The 19,873-nt window shown below is 46.0% G+C and overlaps 6 protein-coding genes across 6 annotated transcripts in view; 2 read left to right on the top strand and 4 right to left on the bottom strand.

Moving 5' to 3' along the window:
• Nucleotides 1-1,206: 1,206 nt before the first annotated feature.
• Nucleotides 1,207-3,065, top strand: UA08_05892 (putative transporter; the record flags this gene model as incomplete). Its single annotated transcript, XM_020268212.1, has 4 exons — nt 1,207-1,434; nt 1,489-1,591; nt 1,663-2,920; nt 3,032-3,065. The coding sequence occupies 4 exons, from the start codon at nt 1,207-1,209 to the stop codon at nt 3,063-3,065; spliced, it is 1,623 nt and encodes a 540-aa protein (XP_020119351.1).
• A 1,622-nt stretch (nt 3,066-4,687) lies between these two features.
• UA08_05891 (hypothetical protein) lies at nt 4,688-5,972 on the bottom strand (the record flags this gene model as incomplete). Its single annotated transcript, XM_020268211.1, has 7 exons — nt 4,688-4,896; nt 4,955-5,288; nt 5,350-5,443; nt 5,502-5,589; nt 5,640-5,736; nt 5,810-5,845; nt 5,943-5,972. The coding sequence occupies 7 exons, from the start codon at nt 5,970-5,972 to the stop codon at nt 4,688-4,690; spliced, it is 888 nt and encodes a 295-aa protein (XP_020119352.1).
• A 2,743-nt stretch (nt 5,973-8,715) lies between these two features.
• On the bottom strand, nt 8,716-9,907 carry UA08_05890 (putative carboxymethylenebutenolidase; the record flags this gene model as incomplete). Its single annotated transcript, XM_020268210.1, has 6 exons — nt 8,716-8,870; nt 8,942-9,053; nt 9,124-9,375; nt 9,438-9,589; nt 9,649-9,732; nt 9,844-9,907. 6 exons carry the CDS (start codon nt 9,905-9,907, stop codon nt 8,716-8,718), a joined length of 819 nt encoding a protein of 272 aa, XP_020119357.1.
• A 349-nt stretch (nt 9,908-10,256) lies between these two features.
• UA08_05889 (hypothetical protein) lies at nt 10,257-12,510 on the bottom strand (the record flags this gene model as incomplete). The annotated part of the gene is made up of 6 exons (XM_020268209.1): nt 10,257-10,636; nt 10,694-11,226; nt 11,275-11,694; nt 11,746-11,807; nt 11,861-12,335; nt 12,395-12,510. The coding sequence occupies 6 exons, from the start codon at nt 12,508-12,510 to the stop codon at nt 10,257-10,259; spliced, it is 1,986 nt and encodes a 661-aa protein (XP_020119359.1).
• A 1,607-nt stretch (nt 12,511-14,117) lies between these two features.
• Nucleotides 14,118-17,311, top strand: UA08_05888 (hypothetical protein; the record flags this gene model as incomplete). The annotated part of the gene is made up of 2 exons (XM_020268208.1): nt 14,118-14,291; nt 14,348-17,311. 2 exons carry the CDS (start codon nt 14,118-14,120, stop codon nt 17,309-17,311), a joined length of 3,138 nt encoding a protein of 1,045 aa, XP_020119355.1.
• A 709-nt stretch (nt 17,312-18,020) lies between these two features.
• Nucleotides 18,021-19,873, bottom strand: part of UA08_05887 (Delta(24(24(1)))-sterol reductase) — a gene marked incomplete at both ends in the record, with an annotated part of 1,954 nt that continues 101 nt past the window's right edge. Inside the window, 3 exons of the mRNA XM_020268207.1 lie at nt 18,021-18,032; nt 18,104-18,653; nt 18,708-19,760. Of these exons, the coding sequence (XP_020119356.1) occupies nt 18,021-18,032; nt 18,104-18,653; nt 18,708-19,760 (1,615 nt within the window). The remainder of the gene's footprint in view (nt 18,033-18,103; nt 18,654-18,707; nt 19,761-19,873) is intronic.

Here is a 19,873-nt window from a genome sequence, read left to right as displayed (position 1 = left end):
TTGTTATCCTTTGCACTTGCAGCGAGCTATCCTTATCATTAATCTGCATAAATGGTGTATTACTGTCTATAAGCCATCTACGTAGTCCATGATTCCGCCTGCGTACTTCTGGATAACAAATTCGGTTCTAGCTATACTCGTCTTCATTGCATTGTCTATGCTTTATTTTCTCTTCGTTCAGAAAAAGATAAACATTAAACAAGATGCAGTTTAATTTTCATTTTGAGGTTCTTCGTAGGTAGTCGCCTGAGTTAGGGCTTGCTAAGCCTACTTACCCTTTAAGGTAAACGGTCATTCAGTCAACGGTTCAAAGTCTCTGTGGGTTTGTCATACGAAAACACGAACTGTATACATGACTACTATGTTCTAGTCAACATGACCAACGGAGTAGAGCATATTCACATTCCCCTAGCTGTCCGTTCTTCAGTCTAGGCCTAGCATAAACCCACAATGTATCTCCCTAGGGAAACTTGTTAAATATGGACCCGGAGTTTTTATAAAAGTCCGGACGGACGCACAAGCACGCCATCTAGAATGACATCTCGCGAGAGGGGCTTCATTCTCACGCAGATTCGCTACGGCGTGGATGGGCAATATGTTTCTGTTACTGTTCCTGTTCCGGTAATTTTCAGCTGCAAACACGAGGAGAAATATGTAGACGATGAAAATGCCCGCGCTCCAACACAAACAGATGGCCATGGCTATACTCACACACCAGCAAGCATGAGTCATCGCCCTGTTGGTCTCGTACAGCCCAGCCGCAAACCGATCATACAATGATGGGTCGTCGAGCTTATCAGTCGCGCAATCCCGGCAGTTCCCTTGCTCCACATGGTCAAAAGAGAAGTAAAACAGGCATACACCAAGCAACGACACACCAACAAACGCACATGTACTAGGTATCTGCCCAGGTATTTGCTCTGTTAATCTGATCTGGTCGTTTTGCGTATTGCACCGAGGGTTATCAGGGCTCCAGATCGCTCCGGGGCTTGTCGGAGGGCATTCCAGCCTCCATGCAGAACAATCATCCATGCCAGCACGCAATGGCCGCACAGGATTACGCACGTCAGATAGACTTTACTAGCTAACTGGGAATGTTGAGATTCTTTTTTATACATATCCGTGTAGGTATATAAATATATCCAACAATCCTCCAACTATGTACGTATTTCTTCCTTTGTCTAGCATTGATATGCCTCTCTCATCATGGCTTCGACTCAAGAGGACAAGAGGCCCGAAATTGGCATTATCGCAGGGCTGAGCGCTATTGGTGACAAGGCTCTTTCGGAGAAGGATGCCGATGTCACTCTTCGCTTCCTCGAGAAATATGAGGCGGGTGCAGAGCCTTTGGCTCCGGCGGAGCAGAAACGAATGCTGTGGAAGCTGCACTGGAGGCTTTTCGCTCTCATCATCATCATAGATCTGATGTTATATGTAAATATAGATTCCGTGTCGCCGGCTACATCAAACTAACTACCGTCCCGGCAGATTGACAAGGCAACCCTCTCCTACGCTTCTATCTTGGGCATCTTTGCCGATACTCATATCGGGAATTCCCAGTATAACAATTTGAATACTATATACTATGTCGGTTCGTTGATCGCATTCCACACCTTGCCGCCGTGCACTTTTCATTGACTCTCTCTTCTCCCTGGTGACAAGGCTACGTCGTCGCGCAGGCCCCCGGCCACTGGCTCATGCAGAGGCTCCCCCTCGGTAAATACGTGGGTGCTACCATTTTCTCGTGGGCAGTCCTCGTTTTCCTTCATTGCGCTGCATACAATTATGGCGGCCTGATTGCCCTTCGGTTCTTTCTCGGGGCCGTGGAATCGTCTCTCGTGCCCGCTATGGAAATGTCTCTCGGCATGTTTTTCCAGCCTCAAGAACAGACTGTCCTACAGCCTCTGTTCTGGATTAGCTGTATGGGCGCCCCCATCCCTGCCGGCTTCATTGCATATGGTCTGCTGTGGAGCGAGAGTTCCGTACCTCCGTGGAAGCTTTTCATGATCATAACCGGCGGCGTCACCCTTTTCCTAGGCATTTACAGCTGGTTCTACTACCCCAGCAACCCGACCGATGCACGCTTCCTAAACACGCGTGAGAAGGTCTTTGCAATCAAGCGCGTTCATGAGGTGACGCGAAGTTCAATCGAGCAAAAACGCTTCAAACCGTACCAGTTCTGGGAAGCTTTGCGTGATCCGATTTCATGGCTGTTTCTTGCAGCCTCGTTCACTCTGATGATTTCAAACAACCTAGCCTATCAACAGAATCTACTCTTCGTTAGCCTCGGCGTGTCTACTCTCGGCTCGACCTTGGTCTCGGCAGCAAGTGGCGGGTACGCGGTCGTCTGCTGTATTATCGCTGCATTCTTGCTCCGATGGTTTCCGGGGAAGATTGCCCACTGGGGTTTGTTCTGGTGTCTTCCGGTTCTGGCTGGCGGTATCGGCATGGTCACGGTGCCATGGGGGGAAAAGCTCAATTTACTGGCCTGTCTGATCCTGGCTGGAGGCACCTTTGGCATCACATACATTGTTGCGCTTGGTTGGACGACCTCCAGCGCCGCTGGCTATACTAAGAAGATGACTCGTAACGTCATGTTTATGGTAGGGTATGGAATCGCGAATATCATCTCGCCGCAGATTTGGGTTGACTCCACCGCACCACGATACTATCCTGCGTGGATTGTACAGATCGTGGTCAGCTGGGTAGGGTGCCCCTTGTGCCTTTTCGTTATTCGGTGGATTCTCTCTCGGCGCAATGTAGAGCGTCGCCGTTGGATCGCAGAGCAAGAGGCCCAGGGTAACTCGGGCTTTGGGTACGTTGAGAAGATCGATGATGAAGGCAATGTCGTGACAGAAAAAGTTGAAATTTCCCTGTTGGATTTGACCGACTTGGAGAATAAGTTTTTCATCTACCCACTGTGAGTGAGCATTGCAAATATGCACATGTCGGATCGTTCTACTTTTAGATAAAAGTTACAATGTATCACATTTTCTCTAGTAGTATTATATATAAATTACACGTATTCTAGCCTCTACAGTGCTTTACTATCTCGCCAAATCTAGCCGGCCATGTAAATACAGTAAATACCCTAGTTGTTAAGAGTTGGAGAACGAGTACCTAGGTATGAGAGCCGCCATCTGGGTCCTTTCATATACAGCATAATGGAATACATTCCAGATATTTGCCCCATCACTTCCCATCCTAACACACAAACTCACGCCAGATCCCTCCAAAAGAGCATGCAGTCTAATTATTCTTTCAGCGCGAGACGATACATCGTGATTAACCCCACAACATCCATTCCAATGCCTCGGTGGTTTATTATCGTATTTTCACTTCTCTTTCCGAGCAGTTACTTTGCTATTTAGGCAGGATGGTGCTTCGCTGCCATATATCAAATGGTGACTGCAAATGACAATGCAGAATCCAACATGGATTATCTTTACAGTCATTACGATAACCTCTCAGAGACCTCTGATAGTTGAATGAAGAGTAGCTGGTAACGCTGGGCTGACAGTCGAGTTCCGAAAACGAATCGCAACCGTCTATCCATCTCAGCATTTGAAGGATGATATCTTTCACGTTAAGGTCAGGGGACTCGGAGATTCGAATGGTCATCTTTATACGAAACCTGGATCTAAGAAAGAACGCACAAACCGCCATGAAGGAAAAGGGTTTCCCTTGAGTCACCAACAGGTATCGTTATCCACTTGGATTTTTGTCTCTTCTTCTATGACGTATCAGAGCTGATATATTCGAGAACATTAAGCCTGCCGTGTACCGTCCACCAAATGCAGGGCGCTTTGGCAACTCTGTTGGAATTCCGTGGGACTATCAAAGCTTCAGCAAGAACCCTACCAAGGGGAAGGAAGGATCAGATTAATCCTCCTACTATCCACAAAGCCCAGATTTTCGGTCTAAAACTCTACGTGGAAATATTCTGGCCCAGGACTGCGGTGGTCACGGCCGAGCTGAGGTCTGTTATACCTAATGCTCCAGACTTACCGAAGATCCGGACTCTTGAGGTCAAAATTATCTAGGTAACTAGAAGAACAATTTTCACTAAATAAATTACCCAAGTATTAATGGACAGGAGCTGAAATGAGGTAGTTACACATCAAAAAAAAGTATATAGAAAATATATATCATACGCATGACAGATTGATTATACAGACGAAAAAGAGGGGGGAAATAGATCCATAGGATATCGTAACAGGGGCAAGTAAGATTCTGTTGGCTCTCTCAGGGAAAAAAAAAAGGCCCAAAAGTCATGTAAGAAACACCCCTGCGACACACAACGTCTGTATCATGAGACTGATAAGATCAAATGACCAAAATCAAATATGTACTGAGGTATCATGAAATAGATAAAGATAAGAGACATAAAATAGCAGGGAATCATATCGCTGTAGATGGGGAAAAATCACATGATCGAATTATATCCACGATGAAATCGGCTCTATCGAGATATTTAGGGTAATGGTTGTTGATTGGAACGGCCATCAGAATACCACGCTGGAAAAGGTTTCACCATTCTGTTTTTCGTTTTGTTGTTTTCTGTTCCTTTTTTCCTTTTTTTTTTTTTTTTTTCTCTTTCTTTCTTTTCCAATTACGGTCGTCGTTTGCAATGGATTTGGACGACCCTATTTTAGTTTGTCCTTCTTTCTCTTGCAATAACCAGCATTTAATTGTAGCCGGTACTTGCCACTGGCCAGTCATCTTCTGTGATACTGCTCCAAAACAGCCATACGAAGACGACAGCCAAATACGAGAAGAAGGTCTCGAATAAAGCGCCATTAATCTTTCCGTCAACGGGATTGCAAATGTGAACGCTGATGACAAAGTCGAAGATTTGACCGATGGCGAAAAGAAGAGCTGCAGCAGTGAGATAGACTATATCATTGTTAGTCACTTGGTTGAGGAAGCTGGTTAATGTTATATGATCACATACTTAGAGGTCTTCTCTCGCCAAGAATTCGTAGAACGAGTATCGCTTCCAACACATAGAAGAAGAAAAGGCAGACAAGTGGGAACAACAGGTACAGTACATATAGACCTATGTTGCGATTTTGCCCCGACAGACTGGAATCAAAGTGGCCGGTCCAACTATAGCCTGTATCCAGAGCAATGTATCCCGTTCCGATAAAGAGAACGGTGGCCGATCCAATGAAAAGACCCAAAGAAAGAGGAGTGCCGTCATCTAGAAGCTGGAATCCGACCAGTGCATTCAGAAACAAAATCCACGCAGTAGCTGTTATAGCGGCAATGTGCACGCCGGTGAATCCCTAAATCCCGTATGAGACGCCAATTCCAAAAAAGAATGACCTTGTTCAAAGGCTGACCAACCTTGCGAATTTTGTCCTCAAGCGGGAATGCGCCAACAGTGAAAATTTCACAGATTGAGATGATGATATAGCCGATCAAAAAGAGTTGAATTTCCCTACGAGTCGTCAATAAGCAAGCATTTTAAAAAATTGCAGAACACGACCAAAACTCACCTCCTTCCCACGGCCGCACGTTTCCTCTCTGATACGAGGAGCAAGAAGATGCAAGTTATTATAGCGAGACCGGCGATAAGGATCGATCCTGAATTTTCTCAGTCATGCTTCCTTTTTCCCATTAACAGATGTCCTTACCCAGATTCCCCAGGTACCTCCCATTGCCAAGGTGAATTCCGGTGAGCGCACAGCCTCCGTAGGCCTGATTGGGCGGTTGGTTATTTGAAACGAAGAGCTAGATACGGTATGCAGGTTAGAAATCCAACGTTGCATGACATTTGTCCAAATCAAGAGCAAAAGGTACTTACATTGCAGATTGGCAATGTCGTGTCGCGACAAAAGTTCTATTCGTCAACGGTTGGTTAGCGACTTCAGCCTCCCTCGTGCGCTCTGAGACGGTTATTGAGCTGAGACATCCGTCCATCAACATTGGCAACTCACATGAAAATTCCCGAATTGCGTTGAACCCATATTGACAGACGATATAAAGCGAATCAATACACGGGCAAGAAAAGCGCTGACGACCGCCGAAATTAAATCCCAATGAGAAAGTCAAATTGTCTGGCGTCGCGGGCTGTAACTCGCGCTCCGACGGGCACTTGTGACCGACCACGCGGTCCGATCTGGCGGAGAGACAGCGCAGCTGCGAACAAGGAAAGGAGGATATCGGCAAGAGCGACGTCGATAGAACGAACGAACGGCGATGGGGGAAGGGCGGCGAATATGACGAGGCGACTGTCACAAGAGAGGAAGGATGTTGACGATGAAAGCTGAGAATGAGATGCACCTAAATTAGAGAGAGGCTTGCAGTTTCCCTGCCTGACGGGGCCCTCTTCCCACCGCCCTAGTATTTCTGTATGTATTTGATCGGTAATTCGACGATGTTCCTTCCTATCTGAGGCTAAGCCGGGCTACTAGCGGTATTGCTTACGCGCTAGCGGTACGCAATCACCCACATTGACGAATGGCGTGCAGCTCTGGCGTAAGACATCTTACCATTTTACCAAGGTAACGGTGAGGATCAACCCGCCATTTCCCAATTCTGGCGCATATGATTGGCTGTGCCTGGGATAAGCACGGACAGCCATCCCTTTATTGGGGATAGCCTGTTGCGCTAAGCCACACTACCGATGGGACTAACTAAACCAAGTGGGTTCCAGCACATTTCCTGTTTTGGTCTTCATTTTGGATTTTGATTGCAGCATCAACAGTCTTTGCATTTGATATAAGCCAATAAGTTATAACTACAGCTTATTAGTTAGGTTACGCATATTTATCTCTTTGATAGCCAATAGGATGAAGCCTGACCGAGGGAATCTTGCAATTTCTTGTCCGGATACATCACACAGTGGGCGATATATGATGTTTTTACACTATGTATTTGTCCTAACTCCCTGCTTACCTAGGTAGATGCCTATAAACTATTGTGCAGAGCAGCTCCCTCCTTTAATGAGATAGTTGGAGTTGGAGGTGGTCTAGTGTCTCTGCCTCCAAGCATCCTTTCTATGTATATCACCAAGCTTTGAACAAAGCTCCTTACAGCACATGCATGTGAAAGCCGCACTAGAGCCTATATATGTATACGATTAAATACTGGTGGTTGCCTAGTTACTACGTCGGTATATCAAAGGGTAAAGCAAGCCCCGGTAGTCGGTGACCGATTGACAGCTTCTGAGGCGCTGGATCTTTGGGAGGGTAGCGGGATTATCAATCAATTCTTTCATTAGACATTATCTGGTAGTTATGATCCCTACGTCCAACTACTAGTAAAAGCTAGTATGTATGGCATATATCGGATAAAAATACATATCCTCAATCGTCATCGAGTTTATTAAGGGTCTGTGGATATACCGAATGAGTCAAAATTGAAGATCTCAGCAAAGAATCGGAAGGTTCCGAAGAATACCAAGGTCTTGAAACATTCAAACGATGAGATAATTTCGGGTTTTAATGGCTCAGTATGTCACAGAGCGTAGACATTTATTCTACTGGCAATACCTGAGCTGATATCGAATTACATCACGCAGAGCTTGTTGCTGCACGTGGCGCAGTCGCAATTTCTTCCCTCTGAAATTATCCGATTTGATGAGCATACTACACCCAAATGATGGCATCTAAAACTCTTGTCTCTCCATTCTAACTTTTGCCGAGTGTTACGCGGATCGGAGAAAGGATAGTATGCGTTTCACATCCTTGATGAATCGGCCGGAACCTCAGATCAAATTCTCAAGAACCATTTTCATGGTATTTTGACTTTTGATTTGAAATTGTCAGATGGTGTATCCTAGGAGAAAACAATTACATCGCCAATTGAACTAAAATACACAGATAAATAGAAACTGGCACGACGACCCTGCCTCCTCAGATTATTGGCCGACAGTGTCTCAGAAGGCGAAATGGCCGAGTGGTCTAAGGCGCTGTGTTTGTCAGTACAATCAGTTCTAAATTGCGTATTTATAGTCACTAACTTTCATTGCAGAGGAAATCTACCTCGGTAGTTGTCCGGTCCGCAGTCTATATTAGGCGCGTGTTCGAATCACGCTTTCGTCAACACTTTTCTTTTTTTGGCTTTCCTCCTAGGAAACAAGCAAGAATTGTAAAGTTGGGAATAATCGGGAGCGTCCTCAGGCTCCCTGCGAGGCAACGATCCTGCGGTGTACTTATCTAGCAGAAGGGATCGCATCCCGTCACAAGGAGGGATGATGGACCCTGACGGTAGACCAACAAAAGGGTACAATATTATCTACTTTTTCATTAATAGACAATAATCGAAACCTTTGATCAGAAATTAGTATAATTTGTTTTACCAGCTGGAAAAGGCTGCGTAGGATCAACGAATTATCACTAAGCATGGCTGGATAGGCACTCATCCATGGATGGCCATAATCACACGGTTCCCTCCTGAGCTTTTTGGAGATCTTCATATCGGCCATGCAAAACCAACGCTGCTAAGTGATCACACCAGCAGCGGTGCTTCTTCTTCGACCACAGGTTCTTTGATATGACTCAATGCATCATCAACTGTGAAATAGCACTGGATACAAAAAGGGTGACGTGTACTTCACGATTTGATCAATTATAAAATGCTAAATCTTACCGAGTATCAGGAAGTCGCGATGATCTGGTACTGGTAGCGTCTAAATCTGCCAGAAACTACCATCTCTAGCCATTTATTCACTTTCGTCGCGAAATGGTAGGAATAGAAAAAGAAAGTCTAGCACACATCCTCTATCTCAATTTTCTTGCCATCGTGATCACCCAAATCCAGCTTCAAAGTCCGATTGAACAATTCAAGAAGCATTTCAAAACAGCTTTTCGAAATGGCTGGATCATAACGACCCTTGCTGAGCTCATCGCGGATAAAGGCATCTGCGAGTTTCAAAGAGTCAATCGATTTTATTGTCTGAAATTGATTGGAGTGATAACAAGAATGGACTTACGCTGAGCCCATGCTACCTCATAAAAGCTGAATAGAACACCCTTTTCGTGAAGAGTCTTTCGGATCAAGTCACGTCCTTCTGGTGGGACATGGTTGTCATTCTTGCCAAATATCTATTCATAGTTAGCTGGATTCATTCAATAGCAAAGGTTTGATAGGAAAAGAAAGAGGAGGACTAGTTACCATGATCAATTCCCCCTTAATATCCGCGGCACGCGCCAGACTATCATCATTCTTACCCTCCCCCAGAGTTGCACTATGAATATCAGTAGCGAAGTAGCACACAGCAGCCTTCACTCTCTGATCAAGTGCACATCGATATGCCAAATGGCCTCCGAGACACATTCCTGTTGCCCCTATGCGACCATTGCATGTTGGTAGAGAAAGGAGGTAGTCTACAGACAGGGAGGCATCTTCGTCGTATGCTGCTACTTTCTGTACTACCTTGTCAGTTTTTTTCTTTCTTTATTTTTCTTATCTCTTTTTAGAAACCCCACCTTTGAGATCTTCCATAAATTGCCCTTGTCCGTATCCTCGGCATCATATTTGAGAGGCTCGGGACCCGTGAATTCATGGTAGCTCGATGGAGCAGCGCAAATATATCCCTGGCCAGCAATTTGTCTTGCAAATCTGGCTACGGGGCCGGTGACTATGTATACACGTTGAGCAACGGATTATAAAATCCAAAAGAAAAGAAGTCAAATCTACCTTGATAAATCTCGCTAAAGACTGCAACGCCTGGAAATCTGGCATTCGGATACCCGGGAATGGTTGGATGGAAAATGTATATGCCTAGAAGAACGTCCGAAAGAATTAGGAGAAAAAAAAAATATGCAATAGTCATTTGAATATGGCCTCAGGATTCCACAAAAGTGCCAAAGCAATGTCTGAGGAATGACTTACGCATTGTACCATCCTGGCCGCCCGCCTTTGTCGGCACGTCAACGTGGGTTTCTTTGATGAGCATCTTGTTTGCCCCTAGTCGGTCGAGAACAAGGGGGAAATTTTCAGGCAAATCACTCAAATCACTCAGAAACAGAGAAATAGAAGAGCGCGATCAACAGATGAATCAGAGTAAAATATGTCGTCGAAATAAAGCTCGAACTTGTCCCGCAGAGAGCCCCACCAACCACAGTGAGGTACCGGAGTTCTGTAAAGCTTGACCGTGCCTAAGTCATTTATGGAAGTATCTAGTCGAAACAATTTGTTGAGAATTAATGTGGATTTGATACATTAGGCGACGAATATAAATTGTGCATGAGCTCTCAAGCCTAGCCCGAGAACTAACTGTACATGAGTTGAAAAGAGAGATGAATTCACTCTCTGTTGTCTGAACCTTCAGAGTTAGCTGAGAAGTGACTTTTAAGTACAGGAAAAGACCTTGTCCATTCCATATTCGACATTGTCTTGTCATTCCAACTTCTCGAGTCTTCTGGGAGGGGACTACCACTGCTGCTACTTTCCCTCCTGTCGCGAGGAAAATAAACGGAAGCGAGTCGAGACGATTTAGCCGGTACGTTGTCACAGGGTAGCTTCCCCTGGTATTCAGTTGGCGTATTTTGGATTGACTCAGAGCTTGTCTCTGGGATAACATGCGGATAAATCCTGAGATCACGAAGATTTCGACCCATCGTGGCCATATTTTTCCGTACCACGCATTCTTCGGAGGATAGCTCAACGCGTTTATCCACCCGTGCTGGTGAAAAGTTGTTAGTAAGTGACTTAACCATCTAAAGTTTTGTCCAACACTTACAATCTAGTTCGAATATGGGATAGCCGTCAGCTTGAGTATGAATGGTCCCATCATTAACTGGGGTAATCAGATGTTCCGCCCCCTGGCTCTGTGGTCTGCTAAATCCTTCATTAGTTCGAGATCCTGTGGATGTTGAGTATGCTTTATAGAGACTCTCGACATTGCTGCTTGGCCGGGATGCGTCTGTTCTATCGTCGTTCTGGTTGATGTTTGGTTTACGAACCGCTTTTAATAATTTGTGGCGGGCAAGCTTTCGTGCAAACAGCCAACCCACCAGGGCACTAAAAGCACCTCCAAGACAAACAGACAGTGAAAGAGCTATTTTTACCCTTGGCCTCATTGTACCGGACGTTTGAGAGCCTGTACCTGTTGCCGTTGCCGTTGCCGATGTTGTTGGCACCACCGACGTCTGTGTGGCTGATTCGTACGGATAATACGTAGTAATTGGTTTAGTATAGGGTTTCGCAAAAATGTCGCCTAAGCTACCATTATTCCAAGACGAAGGGGATGTCTTCGTGGCACCGCCGTTCATACTATTGACTTGTCAGCGACGCATATGTAAATGTACTGGGCTCACTTACTCTCCACCAATTTGACCCGTGACAATAGATGGCACTGTGTAATTGCTCCAGTTCGCCGGGTTGTAGGTGTCCTGAAACTGGAGCGTGTTGAGGTTAAAGACTTGAATGAAGCCCCCGTCTAGACAGATAGCGGGATCATCTTGGAAGACGCCACCCAGAACGAACATTTTGTCCGGATAAACCTTCAAGCATTTATGGCCACTGCGACCGTGTGCGCCTTGGCCTGAATACGCCTTAATCCATATGAATGACGGCACGGAAAGGATATAGACATCGTCAGACGGAGTAGATCCGGCGTCTACGCCATCATAACCTCCATAGATGTAGATATTGAAGGAGCTGCTATCTGAAGCGGGTGCTACAGCTGAGCAAAACAAGGTCAGTGGAGGCGGAATGTTACCGGTGGTATTCTGCAGGTACCTGTTTTTGCTTATGAGTACAGAACTTTGGTAGAACAAGAATGATACCTACCAAGTTTGCGAAGCAATGTCGTAAATTGAAAGCTCCTGCATAAATGTAGGGCTTGTTTCACTCTGTATCTTCGACTTAGAATGTACTATTACGAGAACTATTGAGAGAGACTTACGCTAGCTTGTGCTTCACTAACTGTCAAGTTTCGGTCAGGTGTGAGTATTTCAGGATTGATGACCCCCCCGATCACAACTAAGACACCAGATTCGGAAACCGGAAGCCATACCACTTCAGCATTTGCTCTGCCGAGAACATAAGAAGGCAGGCTGGTATTTTGCCAATTCTCAGTTGCCACGGTAGTCATGTTCACAGTGATCAAACTGGTGGCTGTCGTATTGGCAGATCCATCACCACCTTCGATTATGCCACCATTTGCCCCCTGCATGCCGCTGAAGTAGAAACCAAGATTCTCACTGGGAGCGGATACTCCTGCACCATTTGTAACATAACGGGTTACTCCATTGTTAGTGCTCTTCTGCATGAAGCCCGGTTTTAATTGTGAGGGGTTCGTTGAGTCTTGATATGCCTCATATCCTAAGACTACTTCAGATGGTGGAGGGTTGGTGCTATCTGTCAAGAGGTCCAATCCTCTATTTCCATGTTATTTATGAGAAGAGCCTGCAACTGCTCAGGCTGGATGGACACTTACCCGTAGAGAATGAATTCGTAATTATTTGCCAGCATTGCACCATCAACATAGTTAGGGTTCACATTCGCTGCTGAACTACCACCGTTCTTTGCCATAGAATGGATTAAACCGGTCATGTTGGTTTGTTGGTCGAACGATTGAGCCAAGCTGATATTATACATATAACCACCGCTTTCGGCTAACGTTGGGATCAGCTAACAGTACCATTTACTTGGAAGAGTTGACATACTGTCGTCAAACGGGGTCCCGTAATTTCCATCAGATAGTCCACTGACAAAATTAGCTTGCTTACAGCATTTCATTGAACACGAGAGAGCTCACAATTGCCACCATAGATTTCCTCCATCAAGATAAATTGTATCTCTGACGATATTCGCTTTACTCATCGTCAATAGGTCGCTTAGGTATTGTTGCCGTGCCCTTGAAAGACTCACCTCGAAGTTGCGACCAGTTGCATATCGATACGTTCACTTCGTTTGCCCACGTAATAGCAACAACAGAGCCAATTCCAGCTAGAAGTAAGATGTTGTTGTACAAAGCAAACAAGCTGCAAAGGCGATACATAGACATCTCTGGTTAAGATGCCCTTTATTCGTGGCCAAACTGGTTATGCTGTTGATTCTGAATCATGATTGTATCGTGGAAGGGAATTGATAGTGGGAGTAACAATCCTAGCATCCAATTTTGATCCAATTGTCTGAAGGCAAACACAATCTGGTCTTGCCCCTGCTCCGGTTCAAAGCACGACCGAGTTGCTTGATTCTCACTGTTTCGACCAAAAACGAGCGCCACGCAAGCCGATGAAGACGAGTCTTTAGTCCGAACTGCAATAATAGTAACCGAATCTAGGGCCACGCCGTTCTATGCGTAGCGAGAATCTAGATTATGAGTCCTGTGACAAAAAATCACCGTGTTGAGCAAGGCAGCCTACCTGAAAACAAAGAACGGAGGATCGACAGACGACGTTCCAGCCATCTTTTGAGTCAAGATAAAACAAGCAGCAGCTCGGCGTGTATTCTTGCAATAACCAAGCTTCGCAGAGACGAGAGACGTCTTTGTTCTGGGGAGCAACTTGAGATGTTCCGCAGCGAACCACCCCGGCGGTTCTCCTCCCTCCCGGCTTGCTCTTTCCTCCACGAAACCTCCTCAGCCAAACTGCAGACTTCTTCCAATGGCCAACGCACCTCGGTACTTCTAGCATAATCCAACATCGCACTTCGCATGTTTTGGTTATGGATACGGTTCAGAACAGTGACCATATCGGAGTATATACGACGAGAACGCTAGAGGCTGTTGAAAAAAGATATTCGATATCTGAAACGCGCCAGGGGGTTGAAAGAGACAGCGATCACTTTCTAAATGCAGAGAACTGAGCTGCATCCACGAAATAAGCGCTTTGACTCTTGCCTGCAGCATTCCTCGACGATGCTTGCCACATGGAAGCTGTCGCAAAGCGCCGGCTACTGTCAGGCGGACCGTCGAGAGCAACGCGCACTGCCACATATTGAGGATAGAGCATAGCACTACTCAGTTCGGTCTTTGTCTTCGCCATGTCAGCACCTGCGTACGCTAGACCGCATGGCTTGCCTGGTTGATTGAATTAGGAGAACCCCAAATCCCCTGACCTACCCAGACAGACAGACCTATATCCAAGCTATGCTCCTGACTGCAACATTTGTCCCTTAATTCACTCCCAACGGCTTACCTACCTTTTACATTCGCTATGTGGTCGTTTCGTCTCGTTCTTTTCACCATCGTTGCTCAGTTTCTACTTCAGACGTCGGCAAAGCAAGACGCAACCAGCGAGTCAAGTCTTACAGCTTGGACAATAGATACTCACAATGTGACATCTGCTCGCTATTCAGACAATCCTTCTATTCAATTATCTTTCTCGCCGGTAAGTCTGCCTAAGAGAAACAGCTATATAAACGCGCACTAAAACAACCCTTGCAGACGTCAGTTCAGGCCGTGGTTTCAACTGGACTATTTCCAAGAACCATTACGAGTTTATCAACCACTGTCATAACCGTCACCCCAGACTGTGCGTGTGCCAAAACACCTAGCACTCCTGAATCAAACCTACTCTCGGCAACATCGTCCTCATTGAAAGCCATTTCATCACCGCATCTCTCTACGCCTCAAAAAGTTGTTTATACACCATCACCATTACCATACAACGGTACTAAGCCAGGCAGATTAACAACGGCTTCATCCTCGATTAGAGCAATTTCATCATCGGGACTTCCCTTGCTTCAACAAACTACACCTACCGTACGGCCTGGCATCTTCGTCGTGCCCTCAGCTTCGCGACTTAGCTCATCTTCGTGTTCGGATGAAAGCTACAGCAGCATATCTATAAGGTCAACACATTTTCCACTTAATCCTATTACTATCCCCGGTACAACAGTAGCATATGCTACAGCCTCAGCCAAGACTATTATAGATGGATCAGGCGTTGGTCTTGCTACAGAAACGATGGCAACAACATTGGTGACTGGGGATAACCTCGATTTACTCATTACTCTTTACGAAACTGTCACAAAATTTTATACCACCACCACTATGGAAACGACAATTATTGGCACAAGAACAGTTACAAAAACGATAACCCCGCCGGTGACCACAAGAACGATCACGACTACCTCCATTGCAACGTCAATTGGTGCTACCACTATCGTGTCCACTAAGATTCTAACTACGGCCGGCCCTGTTGAGACAATTACCTCCAGTCTTCCAGCGAAGACGGTGACAGTCACCAATGGAGCCCCTGGTTTTGAGGGGACCATAACGGTAACGAAGGCAGGATCATCATATGCTATTATCCATACCGAAACGGCAGATTCAACGGTCTTCATGACATCAAACTCTCCATTTACCAAAACAATTGTTCAAGACCACACATCAACTGTCACCGAGACTATTTCCGCGTCAAATCCTCCAGTTATTAGACCCTCTACCAACGAACAGACAGTGACACTGGCCGTGACGGAGCAGACTACCTTACCTGGTCCTGCTTATACGGTTGACGAGACTCAGACTGTGAGTGAGTTAGTGACCCTCACTGACTCTACAGTTATCAGTGCAACGGCCACAGATGTCACGAGAACGCTAACTGATATTGTATCCCTAACACCCACCATGAACGCAAACACAAGGCCTCCTATTACAGAAGTCGATGCAGTAACAGCCGAAACGACAGAAGCTTCAGCTACCATGGCCGAGCAGACAGCAATTACCATTTTTTCGACCACCACAGATGTCATACCCTCAGTGTCACGGACTTCCATAGGATCTCTCGGGACAGATTTTTACAGCGAGACGGTCACGGTAGCCAAAGTGACAGCCATTCCGGCTATTCCAGCAACCGGAGGTAATACACAAGGAGATTCTGCTATCAGCACTCCTGAAGACCATACATCAATCTCAGCTGCTACTACGACAGCCTCATCAAGCCTGACATTATGCACAAGCAGAGTTGTGAACCCGACATATACACCCGCTGCTGCATTACCCCGAAATTACACATGGGGCTGTCCTCCGGGCACGCTTTGCCATCCGCCACAAGTCGATTGTAATTTTGAGGTTGGTCCACCAGCAGACTCATATTACTGCAGTCCGGATGAATGTATCCCAAACCCCAAGCTCTTGCCACCTCAATCATGGGGACCCGAAGTGTCATCGGACGAGATTGGACACTTCGATGTTTCTCCGGGTTACTTCAATTTGGATCCGACGGCGTTTAACCTGACCTATGGTATCTTTGATTTCCCCTCGGGCATTCAGCTAAGTGATACGATGAGTAAAGCAAGACGTTCCTTTGCTTCATTTTTCAGCAGCAAATTCAAAAACCAACCACGAGCCTTGTCATCGGGAGGGGGCGCACAGCCAATACCTGGTGTATGTTATGACGAATGCAATGATTGCATGCTCGAAGCCGAATCAGAAGGCAAAACTCAGGCTCTATGCGCAGCAGACTCGGCATTTGAGAAATTTCTGGGCTACTGTAACTCATGTATTGATTTGCATTCAAACAGCGGCAGTGGATCTATCACTTCTAGTATCCCTCAGTTTCAGCAATTCTTATCATATTGTGACACTGTGGGTAGCAGTAGCGGTAGCAGTAGCAGTGGCTCTGGATCTTCATCTCAGTCTGAAGAGTCTTCTTCTTCTTCTTCCTCCTCCTCCTCTTCTTCCTCATCATCAACATCTTCGGATACAACGGATGATTCTCAAAATGTTTCCACCAGCGACACGTCACCGCCTGATAAGCCATCTCCATCTTCCAGTGAACCTGTTGGTGTTGATCCCATAACAGCTTCTGTTACACACAGTGCCACAGTTTCCGCGTCTGATAAGAGCCGGTCAACTACAAGCAAAGAGTCTGCACCGTCGGGAATTTCACAATCACTCTCGACAGCCTCAACATTAACGTCTGGTGGCTCTTCCTCTTCCTTCTCCGAAGCCCCATTGCCAACTTCCACAACACTATCTAGCAGTGTAACATCTGCCGGTCATGGCAACACCAGTACACAACCCGGCAATTCATCTTCTTCAGGCGAAGCATCAGCTACAGAAACCTCACACCCTGAACCCGAAGGCGAAGGTCCAGTTGTGACATGCGGCAATGGCTCTGTTGCGACGTCTACTTGCTCAAATCAAGCGATGGCGACTTCAGCATCAACTTCATCATCTCAAGCCGGTGTCGGTTCCGGTGCTAGTAGTGATGGACCTGGACCTGGCGCAGGTCCAGCCGGTTCTGGCAGTAATAATTCCTCATCTTCAGACTCCTCCACCTCGTCGTCGTCCTCACCATCATCTCTATCTGGGATGTACACCGGAGGAAGTTCCAGACAACGGAGAATGAATACACAAGTCTCTGTTACTGCGCTGACATTATTGTTGACCGTTCAATTTTGAAATGTGTTGTCGTTCACTCCATTTTAACGTGTTTCTACCTTCTGTTTCGACTTCCCCCTTTCCTTTTCTGCCTTTTCTGCCTTTTTCTGTTGTCGAATTAAATGACATTCACTCATTAAGCTCTTGATGATGAATTAAACTCTCTTCGTGTTTTCTGAAGATCGTTAAAAAAGACTCCATATCAAATATCTAAGTATTAAACTTATCGAGGTATATTTCCCAATCCCTATTGCCAGAAGTATAAGATAATAAACTAATAATACATTCAAATGAAAAAAAAAAAAAAAAAACGAAATAGTCATAGGGAAATCTAGACGTAGACTTCGGTAGGAAATTTTCAATGCATATGCAATATTTAGATTTTGGTTCTGTTATCAAAACCATGACCCAAAATTAGTGGAGTAAGAGTGGGAAAGTTTGAAAAAAGAAAAAAGTAATACAAGGACTTCTGCCGAGATGTAAAATGCATAAGAGATAAATGAGATAATAGATGATTAGTTTTGGTTGGAAAAATGAAAGAAAGAGATATGACGAAGAATAGGTTGGGGGAAAAAAATCTAAGATGCTGTGAAAGTTCTAGAACATATACATGAAGGAAGTGAAAAAAAAATCAGGGAGCTTTTTGATCTTTAGTTGATTAATTGACTCGGAGAAGAAGGAAATGGGGAGAGAATAAAAGAAGGGTCGCGTGAGGTCTTGCATCGTATGTTTAGAAGACGTACTGAAGAAAAGGTCAGCTGCGAGGTCTTGTACTATTTGAAACTTGAAAGCTCCAGACAGGATTAAACTCACAGGAATGAATAGATATGGAACACGTCGCTCATATTCCAACCATGCTTCTCCATATTTGTGGCGGCAGCGCTGAATATCGCGCGTGGCACGGTGAGTGATCATGGCAGCAAAGAATAGCGGGTAGAACCAAGGGAATGGGCTGCTAAAGCCGGTGATGAGACCCCAGTTGAGAGCAAAGTACAAATCACAGGTATAGTGGACTTTGCGCGCCAGCCCATACCAGCCTGAGACGAGAATGGTGCCTCCGCTGGGGGTCTTGATAACCTGTGGGTTGCGCACAGTTTGCCATGGCAATTGTGGGAATGCATTCCGAAAAACGGTGGTACCACGTTCCATTTGACGAAAGCGGTTCTTTTGGCTGTTAGCAGTGTCCCAGACCCAGTATACAAAAAGATAGCCAACGAATAAAGCTGCTAGGGCGAAAGGGTTCCAACGGTAAGTGTCGGGATGATGGTTGGCAAGGTAGATTGTGCAGTGGCAGTAACTAAGGGGAACACCGGCAAGATTCCAGAAGATGAGCATGAAACCCCATTTTTCATAATACATGTCCCTATAACCCAGTTAGACTATGCCCTTCCACGATGAGATGAATATAGAAACTAACCAAGTCGAAATGATGCACTCCTCTCCCTTAGAACAAGCATTGGCATACAAAAAGTGTGCCATCAGAAGGAAGCACACTTCGCCGGATACATAGCCGTACAGCTCGTGTTGGCGGGCAGCAGCACCGAGGGTGACCAGCAAAAGAATGTACCAAGGAAGTCGAACTTCGAAAAACATTTTGAAGTCAAGGATACCGAACATTCGAGGGTTGAGCTCAGCTCCCATGAAAAAGTCATAGATGGGGTAACCAGTCATACGGTGTTGGGCACCACGTATGAGAGCAGAAAAGTATGCAATAAACGAGACCAGGAATCCCGAAAGAATTGCCACGCTCAGCAAAGGGCCGAACTCGTCAATAATAGTGTACAGTTTGAAGAGACCGCTAAAATGCAGACCTGCCGCAACGGCTAGGGTTGTGTAGAATGATGGCACGGCAGAGCAATAGTATGGTAGCTGCTTGCCTCCCTCATGAGGCAGAGGTCGTCCCGTCAAGGTGAGACCGGGGAGAGTAATGTAGCAGATGCCCTCGAAGATGAAAAATATCCAGTACATCGCCCATGCTTTGAGAGACGGGAATGCTCCTTCGTATACTAGGCGTCCGAGGTGTGCGACAAATTCTGGCAGGCTCTGGTCCTTCGAGGGGAGAGGAAGTTTTCCATCGTAATATGTTGCGCCAATCCACATGTAGTACATCAGCAATGGGAATCCGATCATGAGCGAGAGTGCGCCGAGTGATCCTCCAAATTCAAATTCCCCGCTATAGTCGATTTTTGGATCCATGCCTTCAATCCAGCCATCAATGACCTTGGGCTTACCATTGGTATTCCCGTTGGCGTGTCCGTTGGTATGCCCATTGGTCTTGGGAGGGACCTCTTCTTCCACGGATTCATCTTTGACGGTGGGCACGACCGGCTTGCGCTTCCGTGGAGAAGACTTAGTATTGCTATCAAGGGATGTCGGAGTCATTTCCATGGCTGAGTCGGGAGTCATCGAGGTGCGACTTCGTGTTACGCGGCGTCCGGGGGTCTCAACGAAGTCTGGACGTTCAATTTTTCTGAGAGACAGGTAACAGTGAGCAGACGAGCAAATTTTGAGCTGTGCGCTTGAAAATTCAACTGAAAATTGAGGCGGGTGGGAAGAATAAGGACAGATCTGGCAGCGGGGGGG

This window comes from Talaromyces atroroseus (assembly GCF_001907595.1).
Source record: "Talaromyces atroroseus strain IBT 11181 chromosome Unknown scaffold_7, whole genome shotgun sequence".
NCBI classification, from domain to species: domain Eukaryota; kingdom Fungi; phylum Ascomycota; class Eurotiomycetes; order Eurotiales; family Trichocomaceae; genus Talaromyces; species Talaromyces atroroseus.
This window is presented reverse-complemented; position numbering and strand designations above follow the sequence as displayed.